The sequence below is a fragment of the Eleutherodactylus coqui genome, chromosome 3 (genome assembly GCF_035609145.1).
Source record: "Eleutherodactylus coqui strain aEleCoq1 chromosome 3, aEleCoq1.hap1, whole genome shotgun sequence".
Classification (NCBI taxonomy): Eukaryota; Metazoa; Chordata; class Amphibia; order Anura; family Eleutherodactylidae; genus Eleutherodactylus; species Eleutherodactylus coqui.
The window spans coordinates 283,393,884-283,414,221 of NC_089839.1; the positions used below are offsets into that span (position 1 = coordinate 283,393,884).

Sequence of the window (20,338 nt, forward strand, 5' to 3'; positions counted from 1 at the left end):
ATACTGTCTGAAAGTTAGACAGTCGTAAAATGCACCAGATTAACCCTAGTGGCTCTGCTGAATGACGGACTAGACATTCTTAAAAGTCTACAAATGTAAGTTTAGACCACCTATTGGTTGGCTGGTTGACACCAAAAATTGTGCAGAAAGTTTGGCGCAATTTAGGCCACACCCTTCTTCTGGGGATCAGTTGGAAAAACTGCCAGGGAGTATCTAAAAATGCACCGAAAATGTGGCGCAAAGCAGGCAAGACCGTTTTCTGCTGTAATTTGCGCCAGAAAATCGTCGAATTTGGAATACTAATTAAGGCCCAATGTGCGTGTTCACGTGTGAGAGGTTTTTTTTCAGTCTGCTGGTCCATGTTAAAAGGAAGAAAACAAATATAAGTGTCCTAAATGTTCTCAGACCAGAATCGCCCATTCAAGTTAGTGGGCTCATTTAAAAAAAAAATGGAATGCGAGTGCGTTCTGTATGTTTTCACGCACCCATTGACTTCAATTGGAGTTCTAAATGATATTATTTGGGTTCCTTTTTTTTTTTTTTTTTAACATTCAATTGGACTCGATATGCATTCGATATCAGCATGCTAGTGTTCTGATTGTAGCGAGGGAAGTAATCTTCTGCCAGGCACCCCTTCCAGAGGCTTATCTCCCTCCAACATCTGGCGTTGTCGGGGAAGGGGGGGGGGGGGAGAGGTGGAAAAGTTGAGCGGCGTCTACTTGATCAACCGGACCCACTGAAATCTGCTGGTTTGGCCTATCTGCTTTTAAAAGTAACTCATCAGCACTTCTTTACATGTCAGATCGCCCACAGCTGCAGATTACTGAGCTGGTTCAGAATCTCATCCCTTTAAAGTTCCTACGGACATCCTAACTGGAGAAATTTTCCTCTTTAGAATTTCCCACGCTGCATGCAAATCTTGGCCGGCCGGCTCGACTGCCCTCCTCTCTGACTGTGCAATGTGGATGACTCCTCCTACATCAGCGGCACCACTGATCGGCGAGGTGTCCGGCCCGGAAGCTAAATCCTTCCAGCGCTTGACTGAGCGGAATCGTCCTGTAGATGGCGTAGGAGACGTCATCCATGTCGCACAGTCAGAGAGGGGAGGGACAATGGAAGGATCTTCAGACAGCGGCGGTTCACCGAGGTTTGCAGCGGGCATGGGAAATGTTTAAAGGCCGGTTCCCGATGCATGCGGTAAGTAGGCACTAAAACCAGAGCAGATTTGGAACTAACTGTAAGCAGTTTGACATGCTTGGAATTTCTTAAACGGGTTCTATAAGATTAGGAAAAAAAAAATCTTTCCTCCTGAAACAGCGCCACTCTTGTCCATGTTTTGGGTCTGGTATTGCACCTCACCCTTTTGTCTTCATTGGGCCATAATGTAATACCAGACACTATCTACAGTATTACAGAAGTGGTGCTGTGTCTGGGGAACAGTAAACATAACTTTTTTCCCCATCTCTTACACCCCCTCCCCCTCCCTCCTATGGGACTTTCTATTTTTGGGCTTTATAAGCTATAATAATATTTCTTGCCGAATTAAAGGGGGTTTTAGCTGATGTAACGCCGAGGTTACTGAGATGATGATGATTTATTTTTGTCTTTATTCCTCTTGGAATGAATTATTGTTGTCTTGGTAATTGCTGTATGTTTCTTGCACTTCATTATCCAATTATGTCATGTTGTGATGTGACCCACTTATTTGTTGACTCCACAGACAAGCAGCGGGGGACATGTACAGACGCTAGAGGAACGCATCTCTAACTACAAAATAGCAATTACCAATGCAAAACAGGCCAACGAGAGCTCCAAAGCCCGGCGCTACGAGCGAGGACTGAAGGTTTGTCTAAGTGGTTGGTTATCGCTTGCTCTGGGGGTCATGTAGAAATGACGCCTGTGCAGACCTGATTCCATATCTGTGCACAAACTGAAGGACCGGAGCACTAGAGTGAGGACACTTACTGATGAAGGGGACAGTCCGGAAGAGAAACGCGATGATTCAGTTTCCACTTCCGCAGCTGTAAATAAAGGAATGTGCTTGCCTATTCTATGGTTTGAACAGAGAAATGCTCTGGTCCTTCAGCTTTTGCATCCGATTGGCGAGCTGCTGTAGCCTAAGCAGCCTACGGGAGGAGTCGGCGGCAACCTGGGCAATTAGGACACTTGATGTGCTGTGATGTTCGCAGCCGACGAGGTGAGGAGCTCTGATTAGCAGTGTGTTTTGAATTCAATGGGGAATGAGTGCGCAATACCAAAGCAGGCCACTGCAATACTGACAGTGCTATATTCTAGCGCTTTCTGCACTGAGAGCAGCCCGGTGATCAGCTGATCGTTGGGATCCCAAGCAGCGGACTCCCAGCAATCAACTGTTGATGACCTGTCCTGAGCATAGGTCATCATTCGTAAAAGTCCAAGACAAGCACTTTAAGGCGTCCTGCGCACAGACTGATTTGCATAGCAAAATCCATAGCATGCTATGAGAATGCGCAATTTCCTGCCCACGAGTGGAAATTAAGTCTCGCTTGCAGGGGAGAAATCGCAGCATGCTGTGATTTTGTGCGGGCTACGCATGGCCGGCTTCCATTGAAGTCAATGGAAGCCGTCCGTCCTGCGGCAATTCTGCAATCGTCATTGCAGAATGGTTGCAGGAGCCGTGTCATCGCTTTCGTCTCCCGTTTCCAGGAGGTATAACAGAGGAGCAGCACCATACAGAGTTCCAAGAGAAGATGATCCAGAACTGTCTTTTCATGGCGTATACCATATTTACTAAAACGACAAATATGACATAAGTGACGCATCCTCCTTAAGGAAATATTATATAGTCCTATTATTGAACTACGAATTGCCAATACTGTATATGTAATATACATGGGGAATGTGTCTTAGCAATTGCATCTTCCTCTTATAGACCCTGGAATCTATGCTAAAGGCGGCCAGACAGGGGAAGCCTGTGGCGGAGGAAGAAATGCCCCCACCAGTGGCTTGTGGAAAGCCTGCATCGCCCACCGAGGCGTCGCCCTTCCCAGCAGCTGCAAAGGAAGAGCCGCTAAGTCCATCTGAAACAGAATCTTCCAGCAACCAAGTATTGCCACAGAGTAGCGAAGTATCAGCGCCTGCTGCTGAGGAGCAAGCTGCCAGACACGGGGAAGACGGTAGGACTGAGCCCATTGAGTAACTTCCCCCAACTCTGTCCGTAGACATCGGTTTCCCTAAAAGGGGTCATCCAGTTGTTGGACTATTTTTATTTATTTTTTTAACTATAGCTGCAACTGTGTTAAAATGGCACAATCAGCGGTACTTACCTGTCCTCTTCCCTGGCGCTGCAGTCCTCTCAGTCTTTAGGAGCGGTTGGCACCTGATGCCAATCAGCAGTCAGGTGCAGTAATCATGGTGGCGATGCAAGGAGAACAATATTTGACCCCTGCGGCCTCCAATTGGCTGCAGCGGTCAGTGGTAACTGTTCCTAATCAAAGACCGGGAGGGCCGCAGTGTTGGGTCGCCAGGTAAGTACCCCTGCTTTTGTTAACACATTTGCAGCTATAGTTAAAAAAAAAAAAATCGTTTGTGCTACCCACTCTGCTGAGCGTATGCCACGTATATGTATGCAGCTGTATGGCTATTATATCTCAACTTTCTTGTTACATCGCAGACACCAAAACTTTGCTGACGTCAAGACAGAGGGAGTACAAGACGGCGGCTGTGAGAGCGAAGCAAAGCGGAGATCTGGAGAAAGCCAAGGAGTACATGAAAATCATTAAGGTACAGTCTGTATGTGGTGCATAGAGTGCCGACAGTGGAGGGGGCAGCGGTACGTGCAGGGTTAATCCAAGTGATAAAGGCATGCATGCAGTGGGACGGCCTTAAACGATTCTTTATCCATATCTGTACATACAGTGTATCATAAGTATATTCACCCACAGGAACGGTGACATACGTGTTTCTAAATACGTATTGCAGTGGGGTCCACTTGGAGAGAATTACACGCCTACACATCAGCTGTGCTGACAGGTGTACGTGCGAGTTTCACCCTAGATTCTCAGGTGCAACTCTCATTGGCAGCACAGGGGCACAGGATGTCCTATTATTATCTGTGATACGGACAAAGAGAGGACATGCAGCAATATATATATTTTTTTTTTGCGTGTACATGCACGTCAAAAAAGCCCCATTAAAGTCAATGGGTCTGAGTGTTGTCCGTGTGCAACGTGATGCAAAAACTGACTGCAGGTATGCTGAATACACAGCTGTGTGAACAAGCCCTTAAAAATCACTCCTGGTAAATACTGTATTTACTGTGAAACAGCAACGCTGGGACATCTTTTCTCGGACCCGTGTTGTACCCTTCCTTTGTTGTTCCGTCTGCAGGTATATGAATAAATTGACAACTGGGTGTTACTGTTCCCCTTTTCAATGGGCACATCTCCATACACTTCTAAGGACAGTATTAGTGAGTGGAGGGGCACCCCTAGTTGTCAATTTATTTATACGTTTCCAGAAAAAATAACAGGAACGTCACAATAGAGAAGTTTTAGCATTTATTTTTAAGGGGAATGCAAGTATTAACTCCGATACATCCAGATAGTCAGTGTGTGCCTGTCATATTTTACTGGCTCACAAATCCCTCCCCAAGAAAGAGTTGTTGGAATCAAATTAAACTTTGTATGTCTGATTGTAACGTTGACCTAAGTGAAAAATGAACCCTTGAAGGGAGGCTCTAGGAACCTGTTGTACCTTCTCTAGCTTGGATGCAAGATGTGATATGGGGGGCATGGAGGCTCTAGTACCCTGTTGTACCGCCTCTAGCTTGGATACAAGATGTGATACGGGCGGTCATGGAGGCTCTAGTACCCTGTTGTACCGCCTCTAGCTTGGATACAAGATGTGATACAGGCAGGCATGGAGGCTCTAGTACCCTGTTGTACCGCCTCCAGCTTGGATACAAGATGTGATACCAGTGGACATGGAGGCATACAGGTTCCAAATGCTAGCCTGCGGCATATCGCTCCACATTTGCTGTAACTGATAGGATAAACTCATAAGCTGTTGACGTTGTCGTCCCAGATGGTCCCATACATGTGATAATGGGTATAAATCTGGTGACCGGACAGCCACTGAAGTGTGACAATGTTGTGGGGGCTCCTGTGACCCCCTTGTGTGTGCGGCCGAGCATTATCCTGCTGCCTCTTGGAAGCCACTATGAGAGGAACACACGTGGCTGCAGGATGTCCTAAACTTATCGCTGAGCTGTCATTGTCCCTCGTACCACAACTAGGGAGGACCGACTGTTATATGCGATGACCCCCAGACCATCATATCAGTGGGCAGTGTGCCGCTCCACAGCAAAGGCTCACACCTAGATCTCCAGACACAAACACGGCCGTCATATATTCCCAAACTAAACCTGAATTTGTCACTGAAGACATCCTGGTTCCACTCCGTAGCATCCAGTTTCATCATTCGTGATACCACTGAAAATGGAGGCAAGAGTGGGTGTCAAAGGCCGTACATGCTGTGACACTAAATATACTTCAGCCAAGCTCCTGAAAATGGTTCAGACAGACACGGGGGTGTAACGATGGCGCCACCTGTCTATGGATGGCGGACAACTAAACAGTTGAAGGTGTTTGTCGAATGACCAGACTGTCTTCTCTACTGGTGGTCTGTAGGGGGCGTCCTGAGCCTGGTCACCTTGTGTGCCCTCACACATCCACTGGTCCCAACACCTCCTAACAGTCTGGTCAGAACGGCCCGGTGGGGGACAATTTATTGATACGACCATCCAGCTTCTCGCATCCCAATTATGCGCCCCCCCCTCTGGTGTCGGGGGTGACATCTCTTCTCTGCGTCGTAGAGGCGTCTAGTGGCCAACAAGCTCCACACAAGGAGCCAATGAACATATTTTCAACTTCCCTAACTAATTTGCATTATCTAAAGTGAGATACCAAGCTGTATTCTTAAAGGGGCGTGTGCAAACTCTGATTTCTGAAATAGATTTCTCTTCTATAAAGCTACGCCATTTAAAAAAAAAATCTTTGAGACTTGTGATTCTGGGCATCTTTTGGTTTGTAATTTATTCATGTACAGATGTTAAGTCTGATGTATCATATCTGACCGTATCGCAGCTTCTAACCAGCAAACCAACACCGTTTGCCTACCAGGAAGATGAGCGACCATATTTGCCACCTTTTTGTTTTAGGTGGAAAAAATGAAACGCCGTCTATTTGTGGACTGAACATACTCTAGAAATACTCTATTTAATAACGATCTGACGTCCTCCCAATAGGATTGAATTTTGGGGCATTGCCCATCTCTGAAAGAGAGAAGGATAACTCAGATTTGCATAGTTTTCCCTAAAATTAAAGTCCCTATGGCGACAAAAAAAGGGAAAAAATGTAAAAATTAGTTTAAAAAGTTTTATTAATTAATAAAAAAAATGAAAGGTACCGTATATACTCCGGTATAAGCACAAAAAACTGGTAAAACTTATTGACTCGAGTATAAGCCTAGCTATACTCGAGTATATACTAGGTTAAAAAAAAACCTCCATACTTGCCTCCCAGCGGGCGTCTGTGCCCCCGGCGGTGCGGCAAGTTGCTTCACACTTCTCCCCACTCTGTTTTGAATTCCCCTGCCGTCAGCACTGTGTGAGGAAGCGCTGTGATTGGATCGAGCGCCAGCCAATCACAGCCGGCGCTCGATAAACCAATCACAGCCATTCAGTGATGTAATTCACTGAATAGCTGTGAATGATCGAGCGCCGACTGTGATTGGCTGGCGCTTCGTCACATATTTGATATCTCTGCATCCGTAAAACTCCACACATTATTTACCCCACACGGTGAATGTCATCAGAAAAAAAAAAACTATTTGTCTCGTCCCTCTGTGAATTCCGGATGTCTCCATCATATAAATAGGTCGGTGTATAATATCATCTGACCATATCGGAACTTGCGGTTGTTAACTGTGTGCTAACAAACGTTTCCCTACCATGTTGGACCACAAAGGAGCCTTTTACTAATTTAGCCATCAATTTACTTGCCTTGTTGACAAACAGTTGGGCTTCTTTGTAAGATTGAAGCAGTTTTTCTCATCCACATAACCACATTTCACGGGTCTGTTTAGCCATTCTACCAAGTCTGTTTTAGTCCGTGGGTTAGGGGATGTTTGAAATGTTGTATATGTCATACATAATTGAGTTCTGTGTTGCTCCCTTTTAGCTTTAATTCTTTCTTTTAAGGTAGCTAAAATAAGAGCTCAGTTCGCCCCTAAGGACCACTTTAATCGTGCCCCATAGTAGTTGGGGATTGTCAGAATGTTCTCTATCGGAAATGCTGCAGAGGTATTGTTCCATCTTCCCATTTGCATATTTCCCGGAGGAGTATGGGTGGCCTGATAAATCCCCTCACATCTTCCTGGTGCTCACCTTAAGGAGAAACGATACCCTCCCTGACCTCTGTTACCGGGCATAGACTCTAACCACTAGCCTTGCATTAACAGCTGACAGTTCTCTTCAGTGGCCAAGTGGGACTGGAACCTCCACGGGTAGTCCTTGCTCCTAGAAACCTGATCTTGTAAATTAAGAATTAGTGGAGGTGTGGTCTGAGATTAATGGCTCTTAGGGCTTTTTCACATGGGTGTATGAGTACAACGCTGCGAGTCTCACAGCGTTGTACTTAATGCAGCGCCTGCGCTCTACTGGCAGAAGAGCCGGCAGAGATCGCATGCGGGTTACGACAGGCACTGCGCACGAGTAGTTAGGCTTAGCGAGTATACTCGCTCATCTCTAACCATAAACCTTATATATGCTAAGTTTGTCCGTGGGGCCTTTTAAGTGGACATGAGGAATCCTCCCGGTAGATTCGTGCCACTGGTTCGCCCCCGTGTAGCAGGATCCCTTTCGGAGCAGGAGTAAACCACCAGCTTTTGAGTGGACAGCGAGTGAGCCGTATACTTCACCCACCCACAACTTTCGCATACGAAAAAAAAGTCAGTTTCTGCTAGGTGTGTCTCTGAAAGTAGATGGAGCCCTACTTCTAATCGTTTTAGAGGTCGCAGTACTAGCGTACGCTTTTGAGGAAATTTGACCCTTTTATATTCCATGATCTATTCTGCATAATGGCACTATTAAATATAGAGACGTAGGAGTTTCAGTCCACGCGTTAATCCCCCTTCCTTCTAAACTAAAAAAAACAACATTTACCAAGTTACAAATAGAAAATGTGCAAATAAAGAAAAAAATAGGGAAAAAAGTTGCCTACGCTCCGAAAGCAATACGTATAAGTGGACTGCCGTTATTTCCATCATGTGTTGACGGTAACGTTGTTTCATTGCCCTAAAAGCAACAAATACCATCCTTCGTGCGTCGGCACTCACACTGTCAAAGTCCATTGCGGGTGCCGGTTATTGAAGCGATATAATGAGGGGGGAAGACTAATCTACGGCATGAAGCGTCTCTACAGAAACGGCACTGGGACTGGAAATAATAGCCTTTTTATAGGCCAAGGTGACAAGACCGTTCATCTAATCGCACCACAACTCTCATCATTTGCATCACACCACAATTCTAGTCATTTGCATATCTCCCTGAGATGGAACTGCATGCCGAGTTTTGCAGCAAAATGGCAACTCCTCTCTTATGCAGGCTTTTTCTCCAGCGTATTTCCTGCGTAGGTAGCACACCGCAGTACACAGTGCATTGCGTACTGCTGTATGGGGACAAATCCGCATACAGTATCTTGACATGTGCATATGTAATACGCGGCAAGTTAGAGCATGTCAAAAAAATTTTCTTGCGCATTTCACGTGGGCGGGGTGAGAGACACCATTGGAAGGAATGTAAAATGTATTACTGCGTATTTTAAGCGCAAAACCCGCGATTGTGCTATGCGGTAAAAAATGCCTGTGTGAGGGAGCTTCTATGGTGATGTAATTATATATACACCATTTTGACCGTGATTTTTAACCCCTGCAGTGCATTTCTCCCATTAGATTTGTGTTTTCTCTTATTTCAGAAAATCGGTCCTATGCTAGAAGCTGTGGACAGCGGTCAGCCTGTGGATCTTAGTCAGATGCCTCCTGCTCTAACGGGTATGTAACAGCAGAGACCACACCAGCCATGAAATAAGCCTACAGACTTGGTGCATTTGTATTAGTTTTTTTTTTCTTTGTAACTTTTAGACCTGACCATAAAGACTCCAGAAGCGTCAGAGCCCCAACCATCTGTCCCTGCAGCCACGCCAGGTGAGAGAAGACGTGCCACGGTTTTTCCTTTTTGCATATTAACCCTTTGCAATCCAATTTTGGATTCAGGGTTTCCTAGGGGGCTTTCTCTTTCTGCTATTATACAATGGCACCATCTGCTGGCTAGAACCAGTACTGCAGTATGGGACATGCTGGAGAGGCCCCCCGACAACAGAACGGCCAGCAATATACAGTAAGAACACCCAGCCGGACGTCTTCCGACATCAGAGCTGTACAGCCTTCAATCAGAATGTCTTTAGACGTCAGACAGTGGATTGGAAAGGGTTAAATGTTAGATTTAGAATATTAAGTGCCAGATGACTGCGATCCGCAAATGGTGGAAGTGGTGAGTCGTGGGCAGCGATATTAGTTTTCCTAATTCTACTCTTCGCTACTAATGAATCGCTCACATTTGTAAAGGAAGCAAATCTGGTAAAAGCAGGGTGTATTGGGGAAGTAATAAGGGTTCTCCTATTAGGGCGCCCCCTGTCAATAGGATTTTATTGGAGCATATGGATGTCCTCATAGGGGGTCCCAACTACAGAGGGAATGTTTGGCCTCTGCCTTCCTCCTACACAATCAGCTGAATATAAAATCAGTGACCATGACCTGAAGGTTGCAAGTTCAATCCCCGCTTGGTTCAGGCAGCCGGCTCAAGGTTGACTCATCTTTCCGATGTCGGTAAAATAAGTACCCAGCTTGGTGGGGGGTAATAAATAAATTACCTGAAAGCGTTGCGGAATAAACTTGCACTATAAAAAATAAATAAATCTTGTTATTTATAAAGTATTGTCTGTGACAAGACAACTTTTTAAGGAGGTATATTAAGGAATTGCAAAGGGGAGTGAGTCTTAAAGAGCCAGTATTGACCATGCTCTGCTTTCTTTGCGGTATTGCAGCCCCGGCTAGTTCTGTGTCGCAGGCTCTGCAGCAGAGGATGGAACGATACAAATCTGCAGCACAGCAAGCCAAAGCCAATGGTGATGACAGAAAAGCAAGAATGCATGAAAGAATTGTCAAGGTATTAATGAAAGGTCCAGGATATGTCTTCATCATTTTCATTATTATTAATGGGGTTTTCCTACTATTAGAAGTGATGGCTTATTGCTAGGATGTGCCGTCACTACTTGATCGGTGGGGTCTGACTTTTGGGATCTCCACCGATCCTCTGAATCATTAAAGGAAATCTGTCAGCCGTTTTGATCCACCGAAACATTTGGCAGTCTTATGTTGGCGATGGGTAATCATAGCTCCATTGAAGGTCATGCAGGTTACATGACTGGGAAATCCAATCAGGGTTTCTCTCTACAGTACAGTCCCATTCAGGGTGAACACCCACTTTCATTTTTTAACGCTGCGATATCGCTGCATTTTTTTAACGCGATTGTCAATGGGACTTTCTAATGTTAAAAACGCATCGCGCAAAAATTGCGAAGCACAAACTTGTGATGCATTTTTAACATTAGAAAGTCCCATTGACAATCGCGTTAAAAAAAGCTGCAATATCGCAGCGTTAAAAAAACGCAATTGGGTGTTCACCCTCACTTGGATTGGGGTGCATTGCAGTTCCCTGCACAGCGGGAGTGCCGGCATTGACGGGGTTCCCAGAAGTTGGGACCCCACCGATCGTAATGTTATGGCATATACTACCAATATGATATAACCTTCTCAGATGCTTTAATAACCTACCTAATACCTGCTGTGTAGTCTTTATTTCACACCGGCTCGTAGCTACATACTCCTACAGGGTTAGTCAAGACTAAAGCCATGTTTACCATCGCTCAGGGCCAACAATGTGTCTCCATGGAGAGGGCTGCACCTCTTTTCATGATCCACAGGGTAGTAAACAAAGTCACGCATCAAACGCTATAGAGCTTTCCAGAAAGTTAACAAACTACTGAATATCTGTTGGCAAACATGTATGAAGGCCGATCTCACGTGGACTGGTCGGATTCCGCATGCAGGAGCCTGCAACAGAATCCAGCCCTGTCCCCGGCCAGCGTCCATGCCTACCTGTATTATCTGTATTGCAGATGGCTGTGGCGAGCCGCCGTTGGACATGCAGGATGACACAGAATCTGCGACCTTTCCACAGTGTCAATTGCAGAAGGGCCGCAAGTCACATGGCGTCCATTGACTTCACTGGAAGCCGAGCGTACGGAATCTACACAAGAATAGAGCATGCTGCGATTTTATTTTGGAGCGGACATGCAAATGCTCTATTCTTGTTAATGGATGTCTGTTGTCTGTGCGGGTGACTATCGCGGATTCCGCAATCCAAAACCGGTCGTGTGAGACCAGCCTAAGGAGAGCTCAGCGCCTGGATTTGTTTCCAGTCGTGTGTGTATGTGTGATTATAGTCCTCATTGACATCGGTCCCTGTCCCCAAGCAAGTGCATATTCTCACTTCTCCATCTCGGACATATACACGGACACCACTTCCATAGGAAGCCAATTAACCTGTCGCTTGCTTATTTACCTGCAGCAATACCAGGATGCCATCCGAGCGCATAAAGCTGGGAGACAGGTGAATCTGGCAGAGCTCCCTGTTCCTCCAGGTAAACGCTTAATTTTTATATAATGGGACACAGATGAATGTTTTAGGTGCCGTTGGGCATCATGGAGTAAAGGTCTCGTTTTTTAACTAGGCTTCCCTCCGTTTCCTGGTATGGAGAACGCAGAAGGTGAAGGAAGTGTAGAGAAAGCGTTGGAAGCTGCCCATAAGCTGGCAAATGCAAAGGAAGATGAAGACGCTGAGGAGGAAGATGATGAGGTTGGCAAACGTCTCTTCTCATTACTAAGCTGTTCATATGTATAACTAACATGTAAATCACAAGGGGCTTTCAGGTGGGTAACTGCAACACATACATGATGCTTCATTCCTCCTGCAGTACACAATACATTGTGTGTGCGTGGCGCTGCATATACAACGACGCTATGAGACCGTGGAAACTAAAAAAAAAAAGTCACTGCATAGGACAGTGTGTAAGAGGTACGCTGCCATACGCGGTGATAGCTGGCTTACACAGCGGTAGAACGCTATGGGGTCCGCGCAGCGTTTTATGCATACGACCGTGGGAATGAGCTCTTAGTCTAAGATTACGATTGGTATCTATTATCATATTGCGGTAATATGTAAACAAATGTTAGCTGCAATATTTATTAGAATTACGGTTTTCCTTAGGATGAAGAGCCAGCAAAAAAACCCAACCCTCAAAGACCAATCCAAGTTGTGAAGCCGCAAGTATCACCAGCTGCACCACAACCAGATGAAATGTCCCTCAAAGCCAAAGGTGCCGGTACCACAGCATCCCCGGAAAATCTCCCGCCTGCAGGTATTAATGGAGACCTTCATATCCAGTGCGCTGTTCTCCTGTGCATACAGCGGGGGACTCAGCTAGTTGTAGAGAGGGTCCTCAGTCGGGTGAAGGTCCGACGTGAACACCTACAGAAAATGTGTTGTCTGGTTTACCAGATTTGACTCATTGTCAACTATACTCCTTGTCAAAAAAGAATCCGGCCCCTAGAAGTTGTCATTTTGCTGTAAAACTCGGCATGCAGTTACATCTCAGGCAGATATGTAAATGATGGGATGAACGGTCTTGCCACCGGAGGCCCTAAAAGTGGTTCCCCCCTTGGCCTATAAAAGGCTCTTAGAGGCTCCTTGTGTGCAGTGACCTCTTCTTCCGCTTGTATAGAGCTTGTTGGCCACTAGACGACTCTACGAAGCAGAGAAGAGATTTCACCCATTACCCGAGTCTGAGGGGGGCGCATATTTGGGATGTGAGAAGCTGGACGGTTCTGACCAAACTGTTAGGAGGTGTTGGGACCAGTGGATGTGTGAGGACACACAAGGTGATAGAGCTCAGGACACCCCCTACAGACCACCAGTAGAAAGCATCATCTAATCGTCTGAAAAGCACAAGGAGTTCCAACTGGTTTGTTGTCCGCCATCCAGAGACAGGGGGCGCCATCATTACAGGGCCATGTGTCTGTCGGAACCATTTTCAGGAGCTTGGCTGAAGGATGTTTGGTCTCATGGTGCCCATTACATGTACGGCCTTTGACACCCACCATCACCTACATTTGCAATAGTGTCATGAATGACAAAACTGGATGCTATGGAGTGGAAACGGATTGTCTTCAGTGATGAATCTAGGTTTAGTTTGGGCACTGACGACGGCCGCCTTCGTGTTTGGAGACCTCGGGCTTAGCGCCTCAATCCTGTCTTTGCTGTGGAGCGGCACACTGCCCCCTGCTGGTGTGATGGTTTAGGGGGCCATCGCATATGATAGTCGGTCATCCCTAGTAGTGGTGCAAGGGACAATAACAGCTCACCAATAGAACATGTACGGGACCATCTGGGATGCCAACTTCGACAGACTACGAGTTTCCACGATCTAGAGGCTCAGTTACAGCGAGTATAGACCAATATTCCGCTGGATACCATATGGAACCTGTATGCCTCCATGCCCACCGGTATCACATCTTGTATCCAAACTGATATTGTAATCACTTACTTATATCAACGTTACAATCGCACATATAAAGTTTAATTCGATTCCGACAACTCCTTCTAGGGGAGGGATGTTTTTTTGACAAGGAGTGTATCTTATTAAGATTTATTACTATTAGTGGGCAAATGAAACCTGTAAATTATTTCAGAACAGACCCTCAATATTAAGACCCCCGAATCAGACCAAAATTCATTCTTACCCCAGACCAGACATAAATAAGGGAGACCCTACTTACTACTTCAGGGTCCCCTTCTGTTCCACACACCATCACATACATGTTATGTGCCGGCCGTTCCCTGCGCAGAGTTGTAAGCTACATGTGAGAGGACCCGGCCCTCCCAAAATGCATCTATAATATCAGGTCTGTGGTGTCTGGACAGGATTTGGACGAGGGTCTATCATTTGATTGCCTTCTTACTACACGGGTGTCACCGCCAACTCCAGTTCTTTTCTTGTCACTATTGCAGTCCAGGAGCAAATGGAGTTCTTGGAGAACCGGAGAAGACAATACCGAAAAGCCGCTCTACAAGCCAAGCAGAACAACAATCTGGAACTTGCTAAACAGCACATGAGAGTCGCCCACGTTCTTCAGGCCTCTATTGACAAACTCAAGAGTGGCACCCTGGTGGACATTAGTAAGGTGAGGGCATATAACTTATCTTGTATTGATCCCAAGTTACCGCCTGTATTAGGCCGCTCTCACACATGTTCACAAAACGCCGCGTTCAAAATCACTGCATTTTACCGCAATTTTGCGCTGTGTCTTTGAACACATTGTACAGCGCATGACAGCGCTTTCTAACGCCCCCCCCATCATTGTGATGGGTGACGAAAGTGCACAAAAATAGAGCAGACACCGCTAGAAAATCTTGGCGTTAGCAATGCAACATTCGAGCGCAGGTCTGCGAAGCCCTTTGAAATCAATAGGAGCCTTGTACCGCAGAGTTTGAAATGGCGCACTAATTGCAGTAAAACCGGGCTGTGTGAGAGCGGCCTTCTACTCTAGAGCTGCACTCGCTATTCTGCTGGTGGAGTCACTGTGTACATACAATACTAATTCTGAGGTATATATTGTATTCTACTCCAGAGCTGCACTCACTATTCTGATAATAGACTCACAGAGTACATACATTACATTACTTCTCCACTACTGATCCTGACTTACATCCTGTATTATACTCCAGAGCTTCATTCCGAATTCTGCAGTCTTCAGGCTGAAGTCTCCCAGTATTCCTACTGGCTTGTACTGTTTGTTTTCTGGTGATTTTTGCATTCTTGAAAGGACCCTCTTTACACCCAGCAATAATCTAATGTATGAAAAACAACATGTATTTTGGGGCACAGTTAAGCTTCTGGGGGTATTTCTGTTCACAGTTTGTAATAACAACCAACAGAATTATGAGAACAGCTCTGAAGTATAATACGTGCTGTAACTTTGTATAAGTGATACAATATTTGTATAGACTGATATATATATATATACACACACACACACACATTGGAAAATGGCGGTAAAGTTTAGCATATGCTTCCTTATTAGAATCACTTTATTTTAAATATGTACAACTCCACTCACTGGTGTGAATTCGCCCCCGTCGCAGGTTCCTCCTCCCCCTATGGATGAGGATAGTGACTTTGTTGTGGTTGAACATGAGGACAGCCGGCCACCACAGAACTCGGATGAGGTTTACGCTCAGCTGATAAAACTTCTTCAAGAGCAGCATGAGGTACGTAGCGTGAACCACCTAAATATGTCACCAGTTCTATGCCTGCAGAGTGACGCTCCGCCCTTCATATTACATAAATCTATAGTATAATATGAGTACCAGAAAAGTTTAATGAAGTTTCCAGAACAGAACTCTTCTTTTGTTTCCCAGCATAAAGTGATTAGCCGACCACGCAATACTTGGGCAGGTTGGGACTGTCGGTCAAAGACGCTTTTTCTTAGCAGCTCTGAACTTTGGCTAATTATTGGGGTACCGGGGGCCGTTCCTTAATCTTTGAAGGGAGCAGAAGTGCAGTGAGAGAGTCTCGGCCCTAAAAAGAATAACCTGCAGCATCCAGTCTCTAGAAAGTAATAAAAAAGCTCCATTAAAAAGGTTCTCCAGGACTAATACTATTGAAGACCTATCCTATATCGTTGATTGGTGGGAGTCCGTTTCTAAGAACCTCTGCCGATCGCCAGGCCTGCTGTCAATGCAGGCAGTGCTGAAAGCAGATGGCGCTATGCCTATTGCAGCTGTCTAGTTTGGTTCTGCAGGCACAGCTATCATTGAAATCAGTGGGAGCAGCGCCTGCAGTACCAAACCAGGCCACTGCCGTGTTGACAGCGCTGTCTGCTTCTAGTGCTGTCCGCACTGATAGGCCAAGTGATCATTGATCAGTGGGGATTTTGAGTGGTGGACTCACATTGATATACTATTTATACTAGATCATCAATGTTATGAGTCCCGGAGAACCCCTTTAAGCTTTCTTGTACAGTCCTCATTCTGAGGAATATTTTGAGGATCCCAGACCTTTGTTGGCTCTCGGAGCTGGAGAACACACAGTAACGTAACTGATCTGAACCCTCACCATCATCCAACTACTAGGGATCAGGGGGACCCAGTTTAGCCTCTGACAACTCCTGGAGCCGTAAGAACCACCATGCTGAGGCGCTGAATAGCCTGTAAGTACAGAGCTAAGAAGCTGCAGGGACCATCTTGGGCTTGTGATCTGGAGCGACACATCCAACTGCCCTTCTCCTTGCCCAGAGGTACCTACAAGAGGGTACTGAGTGGGTGACTAACCGATTTTGATGTCTTAATCCCCTAATGGGACATATGAAACAACCCCTTTAATGCACCTAAAAGAAATTAATTGACTACCAGTTAACTGTGAAGACCTGTAGGAATTAGGAGTTAGACTGAATTGTATCTTGTTTTTCTTTAGAAATGTATGAGATACTCCAAGCAGTTCACACACATGGGTAATGTTGCCGAAACTACAAGGTAAGTTTCTTAAAGCTTGGTATTTCTCACAATGTGTGATCAGTTGGGGTCCCACCAGCAGAACAGAGGGGCAACAACTGTAGCAACAAGGCCCCCTTCACTGCAGTACATTGTGCAGCGATGAGCACCGCTATGCCTCGTACTGTGCATTGAAGTGTATGGGACTGAGCGTGGCTGAGCTGTAATAGCAGGTACAGCCCGACTCCCAAGTATGGGCCAGAAAACCCATCTAAATATTCGCGAGCTGTACACTAACTTACCAAAAGTAACTGGACACCTGAGCAGGAATCAAAAATGGTATTTATTTCTATATGTTAATACTTAGTGGGGCTCCTTTGGCCCTAATGACATTGGATACTCTCTGTGGCATTCCATCTACTAATTTCTGATACAGTTCAGCTGGCATTTCCCTCCATTCATCCTGCAAATATCTGTCAAGTTCTCTCAAAGAAGATGAGCGCTGTTCAAATTTCCTGACCAAATGTTCAACTTCTTCCTAAAGACATTCTGTCGGGTTCAGGTCGGGACTCTGTGCAGTCAGTCCAATCGTGGAACATCCACCTCCTCAAAGCAATGAAAAACATAGTTGGATTTGTGACAAGTTGTGTTGTCTTGTTGGAAGTATTGCTGACCCTTCCCAGAGTATTACCACTGCAGCACATTTTTGTCTAGAACGTCAATGTACACCTCCGTACGGACCGAGACCATAAATCTCCAGATTGTAACGGTACCTTTGCTGTACTTAAAGGGGTTGTCCCGCGCCGAAACGGGTTTTTTTTTTTTTCAACCCCCCCCCCCCGTTCGGCGCGAGACAACCCCGATGCAGGGACGTACAGAAAGCTTACCGGAGCGCTTACCTTAATCCCCGCGCTCCGGTGACTTCTATACTTACCTGTGAAGATGGCCGCCGGAATCCTCTTCTTCCGTGGACCGCAGCTCTTCTGTGCGGTCCATTGCCGATTCCAGCCTCCTGATTGGCTGGAATCGGCACGTGACGGGGCGGAGCTACACGGAGCCGGCATCCTGCACGAAAGGCTCCATAGAAGAAAGCAGAAGACCCGGACTGCGCAAGCGCGGCTAATTTGGCCATCGGAGGGCGAAAATTAGTCGGCACCATGGAGACGAGGACGCCAGCAACGGAGCAGGTAAGTGAAAAACATTTATAACTTCTGTATGGCTCATAATTAATGCACAATGTATATTACAAAGTGCATTATTATGGCCATACAGAAGTGTATAGACCCACTTGCTGCCGCGGGACAACCCCTTTAACTGTTTGCACAACACACTGAGGCAAGAGCCGTTCTCCAGTCTCCTTCACACGCAGGTACGCACATCTGATTTGAAGATGGAGTAGTGTTATTTATCACTCCAAAGAACGTTCTTCCATTGCTCAACTGTCCAGGGACGACACTCCTTGCACTACTGTAGATGGGCTGATGCATCATCTTTGAGATAACTCACCAGATGTTTGCGGGATGGATGGAAGGAAATACCAGCTGAAGTGTATCAGATGTTAGTGGAAAGTATGCCACTGTCAGTATCCGATATCATTAGGACCAAAGGAGGCCCCACTAAGTATTAAGATATGGAAATAGATACTACTTTTGCTCTAAAGCCATCTTTTGCACTTTAATCGTTGCGGCTACACACCCGGCCATTGTTCATTTTTTGTGCACTGCTCCTTGATCGTTCAATTCAGGCCAACCTAAAAATCGTTGTGCGGTCTTTTCAAGACCGCATGCTGAGTTCTCCGTGGGTAGTGCTAATAGTATTTCAGCTATTTAACCCATCGGAGAACAAAGGAGCTGAATGCAGATAAGAGCCCTCCAGCTATTAACTGCATTGAGCTAAAGGCTTCATTTGCATGCTAATAAGTTATTAAGTAGCTGAGTAGCTACTTAATAGTTTATGCAAAATGATCGCTCAAACCTGTCACTGTGTTTGAGCGATTTTATTTATTTATTTTTTTTGAGCGATCATCGCTCCGTGTAAATGGGCCTTTACTCAGGAGTCCAATTACTTTTTCGTAGGATCGTGATTAATTCCATATTTAAAGGGGTTATCCTGCTTGGACCAGCCCTGCTTAGAATGATATTTGGGGGGATCTCTCTAGTGATCTCCAAGACAAGTGGCCACCGACTGATCATTTCTCAGCAGGAAAAACATTACATAGCGATGTTTGCGTAAGCTGTAAGGGTAATCTGTGAACACTCGGTGCCCCTGAGCTTCATGTTTTACAGCGACTCTCCACTAGCATCAGGGAATAATACCTGGAGACTCCGTCGTGTTCCGGCAATCTCTTCTTACATTGCTTGTTTTTTGATTCAGGTTTGAGAAAATGGCAGAGGACTGCAAGAAAAACTGTGAGATCCTCCATTTATCACAAGCTCAGGGCCTGGATCCTCCTCCCTATCATTTTGAGGACAAGACATTGAAAATTGTCAGGTATCAACTTACATTATTTTGTAGGCTGTGGAATGGAGGAGTGAATGGGGCTGAGCTGCAGTCCCAATACCAAGGCGGAAGGGGGGTGTTGTGTCAAGAGTCTGACTTTGCCCAATCTGATACTCTAAAGATAGACTATCCAATACAGGGCGATTCAAAAAGGATGATACAAAAGTGAAGCCAACTTCTTCATACGTGAAGTTACATAAAACAGCCAAATTGATACGAAAAGGTTGAACTATCCAAGTTTTTAATGTACCTTACAGATGTCTGACGCGGGCGCCATAAGTGAGACGGCAGATGCCAAGTCGTTAGTCCAGTTCTGCACAGACACGTCCAACATATCCTCTGTTATGGACTCCACTACAGCGGGGATCTGTTGTTTTAGGTCCTCTAGTGTCACCAATGGCGCCCGCAACGAACATCTATAAAGTGCATTAAAAACATGAAGAGTTTTTCTATCTTTAGAGGTAATTCTGGCTGTTGTATGTCAGTTCATGAATGAGGAAATCAGCTTTAGGCCCGCTGCACACGGACGGATTTGCATTGCGGAATCCGGAGCAGGCGTCCGCATCCGGATCCTGCAGCAAATACCTTCCATAGCATGCAATGGAAAAGCGTCTTTTTTTTCCTGCCCATGAGCGGAAATCAATTGCAATTTTCCGCTCACGAGGGAAAAATTGCAGCATGCTCTATTTCTATGCGGATTCCATGTGGACGGCTTCCATTGAAGTCAATGGAAGCCGTCCGATCCGCGGCCCTTCCGCAATCATCATTGCGGAAAGGCCGTGGGATCCACGTCATCGCCTAGCGACTGCATGGCATAATCTGTATCCGCAGTACAGAATAAGAACAATCTGCACAGGTACGCAGGGTCAGCCGCTGGGCACAGGGTCGGATTCCGCATGCGGAATCCAACCCGGTTGTGTGTAGGTGGCCTTACTTTTGCACTATTCTTTTGAGTCCCCCCTTATTGTAGTCCTGGAGAACATGTAATACTTCTAGATCTGGCACTTTTGGAGTATCTGTATTCGGCCTCTTGCACTTGACTGTAGTATGAATTGATACCATATGGCTCACTTTAAGGATACACAGACTGCACTCATGACTTCGGTACAGGGACTGTGAATTCTTTATACT

At 45.8% G+C, this 20,338-nt stretch overlaps 1 protein-coding gene across 1 annotated transcript in view; it reads left to right on the plus strand.

The window, feature by feature from the left end:
* CC2D1B (coiled-coil and C2 domain containing 1B) overlaps positions 1–20,338 on the plus strand; it is a 50,018-nt gene that overhangs the window by 18,327 nt on the left and 11,353 nt on the right. The window contains exons 6-18 of the mRNA XM_066597595.1: positions 1,721–1,843; positions 2,912–3,155; positions 3,653–3,762; positions 9,015–9,090; positions 9,181–9,243; positions 10,143–10,264; positions 11,729–11,801; positions 11,892–12,016; positions 12,428–12,578; positions 14,228–14,400; positions 15,362–15,487; positions 16,692–16,750; positions 19,082–19,198. Coding sequence (XP_066453692.1) covers positions 1,721–1,843; positions 2,912–3,155; positions 3,653–3,762; positions 9,015–9,090; positions 9,181–9,243; positions 10,143–10,264; positions 11,729–11,801; positions 11,892–12,016; positions 12,428–12,578; positions 14,228–14,400; positions 15,362–15,487; positions 16,692–16,750; positions 19,082–19,198 — 1,562 coding nt within the window. The remainder of the gene's footprint in view (positions 1–1,720; positions 1,844–2,911; positions 3,156–3,652; positions 3,763–9,014; positions 9,091–9,180; positions 9,244–10,142; positions 10,265–11,728; positions 11,802–11,891; positions 12,017–12,427; positions 12,579–14,227; positions 14,401–15,361; positions 15,488–16,691; positions 16,751–19,081; positions 19,199–20,338) is intronic.